The sequence below is a fragment of the Zonotrichia leucophrys genome, chromosome 13, assembly GCF_028769735.1.
Source record: "Zonotrichia leucophrys gambelii isolate GWCS_2022_RI chromosome 13, RI_Zleu_2.0, whole genome shotgun sequence".
In the NCBI taxonomy this organism is placed as follows: Eukaryota; Metazoa; Chordata; class Aves; order Passeriformes; family Passerellidae; genus Zonotrichia; species Zonotrichia leucophrys.
In genome coordinates this window covers 2247637-2259664 of record NC_088183.1, presented here as the reverse complement: position 1 = coordinate 2259664, position 12028 = coordinate 2247637, and the positions used below count along the sequence as shown (strand labels likewise).

General features: G+C 45.5%; 1 protein-coding gene across 1 annotated transcript; it reads right to left on the bottom strand.

The window, feature by feature from the left end:
- Positions 1-709: 709 nt before the first annotated feature.
- Positions 710-11612, bottom strand: ATP6V0E1 (ATPase H+ transporting V0 subunit e1). Its single transcript, XM_064725097.1, has 4 exons — positions 11472-11612; positions 9841-9888; positions 3744-3870; positions 710-1212 (listed from the first exon to the last, which is right to left on the bottom strand). The coding sequence occupies exons 1-3, from the start codon at positions 11573-11575 to the stop codon at positions 3777-3779; spliced, it is 246 nt and encodes an 81-aa protein (XP_064581167.1). The 5' UTR covers positions 11576-11612; the 3' UTR covers positions 710-1212; positions 3744-3776.
- Between the last annotated feature and the right edge of the window lie 416 nt (positions 11613-12028).

Here is a 12028-nt window from a genome sequence, read left to right as displayed (position 1 = left end):
TGTCCCACTGAACAGTTAATGGTGCTATCCAAGAGGGAAAAGCAAATAAAATATTAACCATTCCATTATGTCCTTGTGCACAACAATAAAGGGAATAACTGTAATTTCTCTGGACATGAGGTAAGGAGGCATTCAGGGAGCAGCATTTATACCCTTGGAAGCTGCTCCTCAGAACCAACAGAGCAGATCCATCCCAGAGCCACGGACTCAGCTGACACTGAGGAGCCTCAGGAACCCCCTGCCCACATTGCCATGGGCTTTCCCAGCTCTGCAATGCACATGCAAGGGTCAGGTCAGCACAAAACAACTGGAATGTTTGCTGTTCAATTCAATCCATTTGCTCCTATAATATCCTCCAAATGTGCCAGGGATTAAATCAGCCTCCAGTCAAAATCACAGTGAAGGCTTCATCAAATTCACCACGTTACCTTTGCTACTCTGAGTCCCCCTCAGACAATGGGAAGTTCCTGGAAAAGAGGCTCTCAAGCCAAGCATTCACTTATTCCTGCACCTTTCAGCAATTTTAAATTGCAAGTTTAATCCTATTATAGATCTACCCCAGAGGTCTCAATACAGGCAACAATTCCCCATCTATTCCTGCTATTTAACTTCATTACAATTTATCCACATCATGTAAACATCCTCAGCTCAACTCCAAGTATCCAATTAAACCCACAGACAAATAACAGTTAAACATGGCACGAGAACGTTTTGTATCAAGCAGAGGATTAGTTTTATTTCCAGGCATGAGAAATTTAAGGCCAGATTTCTCAAGAATACAATTAATTTGGGAAAAAAAAAAAAATCACCATCAGCACATGGTACCACTGCTTGTCCTCTCCTCACACAGTTTATTGCACACATTTTTGTCCAGTGCAAACAGAACAGGGGTGAACAGCACAATGACAGACAAGCTAAGACCTGCAAATATAAAGAGTTATTACAGATAAAGTGAACAGGAAATGTGATTCCATGCCCCGTAAAAAATAGAAATTTTCATCACATCTGGAGTTAACAGTCAAAATGGACAGTACCAAAGAGGAGTATAAATTGCATTAGGCACTCTGTTAAATGGAATAGTAGAAAAACCACAGGACTTTGAAGAAGCCACTTGAAGAACGTTAGAAAGGTTAAGGCATTACTGCAGGCTTCGTGTCCAACAGCTCCAGAAAGGGCACCTTTGGGTCACTGCAGGTTTCATCTCCTCTGCACCTGCAAAGCAAGAGGCACCTTCATTATTCCTTCATGGACACAGCTTGCTAATTGTAGGCCTGGCTGTTAAGCACAGCTATTTCCACTCCACAAATGCACTGAGCAGTGGTCAAGAACTGGAGATAATTCATCTGTGGGGATGTTTGCTTGGCAGTTTCATTTCTGAACTTACTGCAAGCAGTTTTAGTTACATTATAAGCTGGTAGAACAACTCTTTCCCTCCAATGTTTTCATTGCTGTAACAGCACCCAGCGAGCTGGATGAGAGCCCTTCTCCACTTGCACAAAGGCAGTTCCTGCTCTGAGAACACAGGCTGGGAATTCACCAAGCTAAGGAGAAAAGGCACTGCTGGATCACACTTTGGGAGAGTGCACAGCCTGGATTTACCATGGCTACAGAGCTCTGTGAGCTCCTGCACGCTGCCATCCAAGCCATTGACTTGGGGATGCATCAAGTGAATTGCCAGAAAATCATCCCTTGGATGGGAGGGAGGCTGCCTGAAAACACAGAGCAAACTTGTGGGATTTGGCACAGATCAATCAAGCCAGCACATGCAGAGATCCTCAGCAGAACATGAGGAGCTCACTGGAGCATTTTCAGGCTGCTCAGTTAAGTAAAATGGGTTTGCTTTAATCATCTTTATTTTTAAGGATCTTTCCACTTTGGGAGTTAGCACTTCATTTTCTTTGCATTTTCCACACTAATCCACACAAACCTCAACTGAAAGGAACAGGAGGCAGAAACAAGTATAGTACATCTCCCCTGAATGCTGGAAAAGCACAGCTCAAAACCCAGAAATAGCTGGGAATCCATGCAGTGTCAGAGAGAGATCCCAGCTCTGATCAGATGGAATCTCACTCCCAGCTCCTGTCTAGGCACAAACTCCACAGGAGCAAGGACAGGACATGGAGCACCTCAGCCCTGCACCAGCACTCAAACACTGCAGTGCTGTGACCTGGGACAGCACATTTCAAACAACAAAGAACAGATATTTTAGGGTTATTAAATGCTTTTACTTTTCTAAACCTTTCCTTTTCAGAGGCAACAATCTTAATTTTATTCCAAAATCAAGCCAATAAAATCAGATGAAAGGTTAAAACAAACTCCTTCATGTAACAAAACAGCATGTGCTGTGCAGGGCTGAAATGCTCCATTAATAAGTTTAAAAATGACAGTTCCTCAGAAACTGCACTCAGCTTCAAACACACAGGTTCCCTCTCTTCCTTGGTACAAATTTAATTCCAGTTCTCTGGAAAATCCTTCACTGGAATGGAGGGGAAGGGCCTGGTTCTGTTAGCAGGAATCCAGAGGTTGTGTCTCAGCTCCTGCCTGTCCTTGCTGGTTTCAACACAGACCACAAAACCCAATTTTTCTGTCCAGATAACTCCAATTTCAGATCCCAGGCAACTGAATCATCCTATGGGATTCAGGGATCTTTGTGCCCATTACCAAAACACACTGTTCTCTGTTTTAGCTAACTAATTATATGTTAGCACCCAAGCAGTGAAAATGCTCCCAGGAAATTCTGCTTGACTGACTTGGCTAATTACAGGCCTGGTGCTGAAGCAGGGCCAAGTCTACCTTCAGCTTCTGCCTGGTGCTTCAAAGGAGCTGCAGACACACACACAGGCCAGTCTGCCAACAGCCCAGCTCACAGGAAACCTTCTCTGAAACTGGGGAGCAAATGTGCAGGACACCTCCCAGAAAGCATTTAACAGAGCTGCAACATCAGCTCTCACTGCCTGCTGCACTGAGCTGAGACTGTGTTGTACAAGCACCAACACAAAATGTGTTTAATTATTCAGTTACCAGCTTAAAAACTATAATCATGGCTGCTTGTTTCCACATTTCCTTCATTTGAACCTTCAATTCCAAATGCTGCCCTCCTGAACAAGCCCAGCAGCATCAAGGTACTCTTGGTACAAGACTTTATTTGTGCTGGCCCTGTCAAAAAGCCCAGGAACTGCAAGAACCACATTCCAGCAGCACTGCCCTGATAGCAAGCACCAGGCTCAGCTGGGAATAAAGCTGCACACAGGCTGTCATTAAAAACAAAATAAACCATCAAGCTGTGAGCTCAGGAGATAAAGAACATTCTAATGGCAGCTCCCATTGCAACTTCCCAGATGAATGAGGGCAATGCTGTGTTGCCTTGGAAATCAGGACAGGTCTTAGATGAAATGGTAGCAGGCTTGAGGAGAGGTTTAACAATTGGTAAAGATTAGGAAATCCACTTATGTTACCCAGTTCAATTGTATCTTTTTTTGGAAGTAATGTTTTGTTCTCCTTACAAACCCCTGAACACAGCACTACATAACAGCATAGAAAGAAAAAGGACTGTCAATAATTCAGTTCAAGCTTTTCATGTATCCAGTCAAGAACTCACATCCAAAATGTTTTGTTGCAGCTTACAGAAAGACAAATTCCTCCTACCAAAGAGCTACACTGGTTGATCACACTGCTCACATTACCATTCAATCTCTCCTGAGCTTTAACACACCAAATATATCAATAAATCTGCTCATACTCACCTGTCAGTGAGCTGCAGCACAGCACAGACATCCTCAAGGCCAGTGGTATCTGAGGTACCAGATTGTTTCATTGCTTAACTGAGGCCCAAAGAGAGGGTTGAGTTGAGCCAGAATTGCAATCAGCCAGCTGCAAGAGAACCCCCCAAGCCAACAGAGACAAATCAGCCAAAGGACAGCTTGTGACAATGGAAGGTTCTCCAAACACCAGGACTATCAAAGAAAAGGCTATTTTAGGAAGGTCTAGGTTCATATAAAAATTCTACTCAAGGTCAAACACAAGGACCAGCAATGAAGTTATGGCACCAAATCATTCTGCAGCTGAAATAGATGGTCCTGCTCAACTGGAAGCAACACAAACCCACCTGCTAGCATTGCCCTCACACCTCTCTTTTGATAGAAAAGTGTTTTGAGACACATGAAACTCAGGTATTTGGGGGCTCAGAAGCTGAAAACATAAAAGAGACAAGAGCTTTTTTCAGTGCCTTTGAAGCATCCTTTAAACAACAACCTCTGACAAACATCCTCTCTCTCATTTGCCTCTCAGTGCACAACAACCTTGCAGACATGGTATATTTTTCAGAGGTTTAACAAAAGTGAATTTAAACCTTGCACAGGGGTCCTGGAGCAAAAGGGGACAAAAGAACACAAAAAAAGAACCCCACAAGAGCAACCCCAATATGACACAAACCCCAGATGATCAGCACACAGCCTTGTCACTGGAGCACAGCACAAACTAACACTGCAGAAGCCATGGCCTGTTGTGGTGTGTTGCAATGTCCGGTTTTAAACGTCCGGGGCCCTTCCCATGTGTACCTATCCCTTCTCCCTTCCCCCTCACCCCTTGCTGAGTGTGCCCTGTCAATCAGGCTAACATACCAGCAAGGTGTCGTGTGATTCGTCGATTTCAAAGGATGCTCCTCAGGCCTGGGGGTCATTGGCCTGTTTAAGTGTCATCCTCCCTTGAGACCCTGCCCCCTTTCACCTGGTTGGTAACTCACCTGTCCCCTCCCCTTCCCCTGTCCTGAGCTTAAAATGTGAATCAGACCATGCGGCCTCATTCTGTTACCAGCAGTGGCCCAGTGCAGACGTATCTGTACTCATGGAATAAACATCTGGCTACCTTCTAGCAGAATCCGCTCCCTTCTTTTCTTCACCATCGCCAGAAGCTCTCTCCTGAGGAGAACGGAGTCCTGTCTTGTGCCCTGCTGCACTCTGCCGCCAGCCAAGGTACCACTGGGGTGAAACACCGCAGCGCTGCCTCTGGCCCAGCAGCGAAGGTCAGAACTGGCCTAGGCACCATCTAACTGGTTATATTGGGATACCGATTCCAATAATGGCCAGAACTGAGAACAAGAGGAATGTAGTTTGTGGAAAATATCCAGGAAAGCTAAACAGAAATAAATATTCCACTCTTAAAAGATATATTTGCTTTGTAAACGTTACAAGAATCAGAAAAAGCAATGGATGCTTCCACGGATTTAAATCTATGTTAAATACTAACTATATAAACACATTTAGTGAACACACTGGCTCATCTGTCTGCTATTTCTAGAATGCTTTGTAAGGAGGAGAAAAAGCAGAGCAGCTTTGTAATGGGAGCTGCCACAAATGTATCAGAGTGCTTAGGCAGTCATGGAAAATTCCACACAAACCTTGATGCTCTGACCAGCAAACCAAGTGCAGGTCGGCTGCCTGCAACAGCCACGGAGGCAAAGCTGTGGCTCAGGCTTCAAGAAAACACATCAATCCTCCTCACATCTACCAAGAATTCTGTGCAGTTTTGCAGGGGGTAGAACTCCAGCTAAACCAAGGAGCTGAGCCTGCAGCAGCCCATCAGTCACAGCAGCCTTGGAACACATAGCAGGCTCTACAGAGGAATTAAAACATCAGCAAGACACCACTGAGAGCAGCCAAAAACCTTTAGGCTGACACGTTTCTACTCTGCCGTCCAAAGCAGTGACAACAATGTATTTTGAGCCCACGATGTTAAATCTACTTAAGAGAATAGCAAATTAGCTGTTAAATGATCAGGGGATTTCTTTAGTGAGGGTTAATTTTTCAGATCCAAGGAGCACTGTGCTGTGGGATCTCAGGATCTGAGTCCTGAGGTGCTGAGCCACCGAGACCACCCTTGGGGGGCTCGGGAGTCCTGGAATGTTCCAGAAGTGTCTGGTGGCTGGACTTTGACCCTACACAGGAGACGACACCTGTATGAGGACAGGAGGGTTTCACCGGGGTGAATGGTGAAGGGATTGGTTAATTAGAGGGTGAGACACAGGGTTTAGGATTTCTGTACAGGGGGGTTTAGAGAAGTAAGATGGAGGAATTGGGGCGTGTCCTGTCCTTCTTCTTCTTCTTCTTCTCCTCCATCTTCTATGGTGATGGTGGCACTTTAGGATTGGCCGTTACTAAAAGTGCACCGGGCAATAAGAATAAATGGTATTGGGGAAAAATGATAAATATTGTACACGTAACCATGGGTATAAAGATAGGTGGCTGTCCGGAGGGCAGCACAGTGTGCTCATGGCTGGCTGCTGAGCAGAGCTCTGTCGGGCTGAAAGAAAATCTTTTAGATAAACAATTAATAAACATAAAAACCAAAAGAAGAACTGAAGCCTCTTCTCGTCCTTCGATACGCGGGCTGCCCCAAGGCCACCCCGGGCCTTTCCAGGCCCCTCAAACAGCCGAAAACCCGACACTGTGCCATCTGCCTCCAGCATCCTGAAGTAACACAAGTGGGAGGAGGGTAGAACACCAGAAGCCTGGTAAAGCACATTTATTCCTTTTGTTAGCAGAGCAGGAAGGAACTCCCTGCACGAATCCCTCACCTCCCGAGCTCGGGCCCAGCAGGGCTGTGAGTGAAACGAGCTGGGAGCACATTGGGAAGCTCAGCCTGTGGGGGCAGGCCTGGGGAACAGTGAGGAGGTTTAAAAGGCATTTCTTGATTTGCTGGGGCCTCAGGACAGCCAGGCTGCAGCACAGCCCTCCCCTGCCAGCGTGAGCAATTCAAAGCAGCTCTAAGGCTGCAACTGCCTGGCCTTCATGGAAAAGCTTCTCCCATGCTTTGCTTCAGTGATGCTGCTTTATACAACAATCCAGCAAAGTGGATTCAGAGTAAAACAAACCTCTGTATCCAAGGTGCAATGTTCCAGAGCTGCTAAAAGCATCCGAGCCACCCACAGGTCCTTAAATTCTACCAGATCCCACTTAGAACAGTTACTGGTAATTATCCAGCTCAGACAAGGAAATTAAAGTCCCTTCTGTTGTAGCAGAGATTTTTTTAAAAGGTCTTCCCACCACAACTGCCATCTGTCTGTGCTCGTGTTACAAATTAAGGTCCTGCTATCTCTGTTTAAATGTCAATTTGGGCATCCATATTTTAATCCTGTTCGAATCAGCAGCAAATAATACAATTTTCCAAGCACCCTGTCCTCTGTTAGGACATGATGACACTGTTCAGGAACTGCTTTGTGCACAGCAAAATAGATTTAGTACCTGAGAATATGGTGTAACCTCTAATTTCTGCAGCAGTAACTCCTTGGACTTTGCCTTAGATTTTATGAGGTTCCTGAGAATGGTTTATTCTTCAAAAGGCTGCTGGGTACAGGAGCTGTACACAAATCAGATGCAAATATTTTTCACAGAACAACCAAATGAACCCCATGTAATTAACATGGTTATTCAAATTATCACTGCTAAATCTAAATACAGAAGGAACAGCTTTAAGTTGAAATGTATTGACTGCTAATTAATTTCAGTGAAAACCAATTTATTAATCAAGTGGTGTTTAATGAAGACAGGAAATTGTTTTTGAACTGGAAAGGTGACTCAAAGAGTATAAAAGCAGCTCTGGCAGAGACTGAACAGCTGTACAAAGGAACAGAGACCAGCACCAGCACTGCTCAGGACACACAAATACCTGGGGCAGCAGAAATGATTTTATCCTAACAAATCTAATGAAGAAATCTCAGGAACAATTCTTTGGGCTTCTTTCAAGGCTGAATGAAAAATTAATCTCTTTCTTTAACCACCCAAAATTAGGGTCTCAAATGTTTTCAGTGCCTCGTCCCCAAAAGGAAAAGAATGCAAGAACAGTAAAGTTCCATATGTTTGAATAAAACAGAGGGAAAAGGTTGCACCAGATCTTTTGAGGTCCTTTCCAAAGAGGGCTCTTCTACAATCTTATACAGAATAAATGAGCAAATAAAAAATGAAAGACTCTGTGATGAGGCAAGTTCTGTCTGGAACACGATGAGAAAAATCTGCTTTTTGTTGCATTCTGGCAAGAAGACATCACAAATGCAATTTCTGTGGTTGGGTACAACTACAGATGGTTGAAAATATCCTAAGATTTTGCTGCCTTTTTTTTCCCCCAAAGTATAACTGGAAAAAGCCAAAGGAAATTTGGGTTTCAGAAAAGAAGTTAGAGCCCACAAAATTAGCAAAGAACCCCTGGACACACAGGAGCAGTTTATAAAACATGATAATAACATTAGGCTTTATAATGGGTCTGTTTAGATAAAATAATCAACTAAACCTACAAGTCACACACCACTGTACATCTGAAGAGTTCACAGAATTTAGCCAAAGTTAAGAAATTCTACAAGAAATACATTTCCCATCACAACCCAGAGGATGCTGCAGATGCCACACAGCCTCTGCTTCAAGGAAAATTCTCCTTCAAACAATACAAACATCAAACCTCAAGGGTTTTACAAGAGTGGGACAGAATTTCTGGAGAAAAACCCAAGTGAGAACTTTAAATAAAATCAAAAGAAAGCTCAACCCTTCTCCTAATTAAAACCACCCAATTTACTGAAACATAAATGCAGCAACCCAGTAAAAATCACCAAAAAATTGTTATGAGACTGGGCTGCCACAAACTTCATGTGCAGGGCAAGGAGACCTTCACAGCACTGAGATTCCCAAATTTCAACCCCAAATTCAAGCTGCTTGCATAAATTCTCAAATTTCTATATTCACTCAGCAAAACTTAAATTTAAACATTTTTGTGCATACAAAACAGAGCCAAGTTTGCTGGACTTTTGCAGTTAAGCAAGAGTGAATTCTTAGGAGTTCACATATGAAATACTCTGAATAGAAATAAATTTTCTAGAGTATAAAGTGATACTAACCCTGAGTATCACACTATTAACCTAAACCAAACCTGTGTCAGTTGTTAACCCAACAGGCCTCTCCTGGAGGTGCATTTCTCCAAATATTCATATTCAATTCCTTTGAATAGCATAAATAATGCCTAAATAGTTCAGGAAAGTACAAATACCACTCAGGTTCAAATGGAACTCCAAATAATAATTTTTATAACAAGTTAACCCTTAAGATAAACCAGATTTTTACCACTTTACTCTCCATAACAAATTCTTTCAAAGTTATTTCTGCACAGCAGTTTTTTACAAGATCAGTCTCCACAGTCTTGAAAAAGGAGAGAAAAACAGGTGCAAGATTTGTCTTGCAGTCTCCAGCTAAGCTGGCTTAAATCCTGATAAAAAACATTATATGAGGAGCTCTCAACAAGTCACTTTGGAATTGCTACTGAATCTCCTACAGAAAGGAGGCAGCCTCAAAATACAAAATACACTGTGCATTTAAAGAGAAATTGTCTTAATATATCAAAGCCCACCATGCAGCAGCTTTCCCACCCACCACTCAACCAGATTTTGAGAATATATTCAAGGAATTTAAAAGCAAAGCTGTTCAGTGGGTTTGAGTTAGAATTAAATATAAAGTGGAAAGGGAAAAGGCAAAAAAAAAAAGCCCAAGAATCAGGAAAATCTTAATTTGTCATTATACTTGTGAACAAATGAGGAAGGGAACTGGAGAGGAGGAACAGCAAGTCCATGCAAGGACAGCTCACAGCCATGTGTCAGAGGAGGAATTCAGGTTTTCTAATTCAGCATTTTCTAATGGGAAAATTTCTTCAGCACACTGAAGGCCTTTAGAACTCAGAATTCCAAGAGCTGTGAAAGAACAGGTCCAGATCTCTGTGACACATTCAAAAAGCCTCTGACTGCTCTGAGGCTGTAAAAAAGGAACTTGTGATTCCAAAAGGAGTGGGCAGGACAGTGTTTGTACTTACAACAGGTAGCAGCAGACAGCACAGGTCACCAGCATGGTGTTGATAACTCTGCCAAGAGGAAGGAGAAAGGTGATCAGCTGTGGTGTTGTGACTGAGCACAGGATCCACAGAGAAAACCCCACAGCAAACTCAACTTTGATCATATGAAAGATGACTCAACATGAATGTTCTGGCTTCTTCCAGCTGAGTGAACTGCAGAGCTCAGATCTGCAGGACTGACACAGCTCTGCCAAACACTTCACAGCTGCATGGAACAAAATCACTGTGAGCAGCAGCAAAACCTGATGCAGTGTCCAGAACATCAGTCTGGATGCACACTTTCTCCATTTGCAGAATTCTAAGAAAGTTTTAGTGTCAAATTGTCACTTTTAATTTTATATGATGCATGAGGGGGTTTATAAACTGAATACAAAATAAAACCTCAAAGCTGTAGTGTAAAATTTTCTTTTCTTGGTGAAACACAGCTGTGTCAGAAACCACTGGAAAGCTGAAAAGAAGGAAGAATCAAGCTCTTGAAATTGCAGCTACACACACACAGATGGGTTTGAAATGGAAGGAGAGGAAATGAGATATTCTGCAGCTCATGGAACTCAGTGGCAAAATGGAGTGGGCTTTTTTATTTCAAAATTATAAAAAGGCATTTCCATCTATGTATTTCCTCCTCCAAATGAGTAACAAAACGTCATGGGAGGTCAGTAACTTCTGTTGGTGAGGCACAGAATTCCCACACTCCCATGCCTGGAAGCCTTTTTTCCAAGGTATTTCTGAGGACAGGCAGGTTTCCAGGCATGAAACACATCAGCTTTGGAAGTGAGGCAGGGAATATCAGAGCTTGAGGAATATTGAGGGTTTAGATAAAGAACTGAGAGAAAAGACAGCTGGTACCTGTGGAGTAGAGGGAGTGTCAGAGAGAGGGAGAGAGATTAAGAAGCCATTATCTCCTAGAGAAAAGAGAAAGACAAAAACTTGTCTGCTTTTTAATCTGAGCAGCCACAACCACTGCAGGAAAAGCATCAGCTTAGAGGCCCAGCTGCTGTCCTCAGCTACACATTTCACCCAGAAATCCACCTCTGCAGCCCTTCCAGTCTCACCCAGTGTGGAACCAGAGAACGGTGGAAAGTTAGGAAAGGTCAAGTAAGGAAAGAAAGAAAGAGGAAGTTGTTGTTTAAACACCGCCTGACAATGAGCCACCTTGACACAGGACGCTCTGCCTGCAGAGCTTTCACACAATGGTTTGGGTTGGAAAACACCTTAAAGCTCGTCTCGTTCCACCCCGTGCCATGGCAGGGACACCTTTCATTATCCCAGGTGGCTCCAAGCTCCAATGCCCAACCTGGGATTCCAGAGATCCAGGGCACCCCCAGCTGCTCTGGGCACGCTGTGCCAGGGCCTCAGGGGAAACCCAAACCCGCCAGGGGCCCCGGGGGCACCGCCCGGCTCTGGCAGCCCCCGGGGCGGCCGAGCCCGTCCGTGCTGCGCCAGCGCTGCGCCCGCGGGGCTGCGGCGGCCCCGGGCCCGGCAACCTCGGGGCGCCTCAGGGCTGCGGGGCCGCCTCCGCCGGGGCCTCCCCCCACAGCCGCGGGGCACGGATGGGAAGCTGCCCGGTGCCCGCCGCCCCCCCGGTCACTCACCCGCGGTTCGGCCCCTTGGGTACGAGCCAGGGCAGGACGCCGCCGACCACCCCCCAGAACACGCTCATGACGATGATGGGCACCGCCAGGCCGCCGTACGCCATGGCTGCGCTCTGAGGGGAGAGGGGGCGGGGCCTCCCGCACGGCCACGCCCGGCGCCCGCCAATCAGCGCACGCCACGTCATGGGACCGGCGGGAGCGCGCGGTGAGGGAGCCGTGGGGCCGCGGGAGCGCGCGGGGCACGTGCAGTGGGATCGGGGCTGTCACGGGATCGGGGCTGTCATGGGAACCGCGATGGGATCGGGAATGCCGTGGGATCGGGACCGCGATGGGATCAGGAATGCCGCGGGATCGGGGCTGTTCATGGGACAAGGGTCGCGATGGAATCAGAGCTGCGGTGGGATCGGGACTGCCCTGGGACCCCCATCCCAAACACGCTGCCGGGTAAGCGGACACGAGGCTCCTACCGGCTCTGAGCTCCTCAGGGAATTGGGACACGATTCCACAGCAGCTCTGTACCTGGAAAGGTCCCGGTAATGAACAAACCTCACGGAATT

Coding starts and splice junctions, on each gene's coding strand:
- ATP6V0E1 (XM_064725097.1), bottom strand. CDS start 11,575: ATGGCGTACGGCGGCCTGGCGGTGCCCATCATCGTCATGAGCGTGTTC. Junction 9,889..11,471: donor CCCAAGGGGCCGAACCGCGG/GTGAGTGACCGG, acceptor TCCTCTTGGCAG/AGTTATCAACACCATGCTGG. Junction 3,871..9,840: donor GCTGTCTGCTGCTACCTGTT/GTAAGTACAAAC, acceptor GTTCTCTTGCAG/CTGGCTGATTGCAATTCTGG.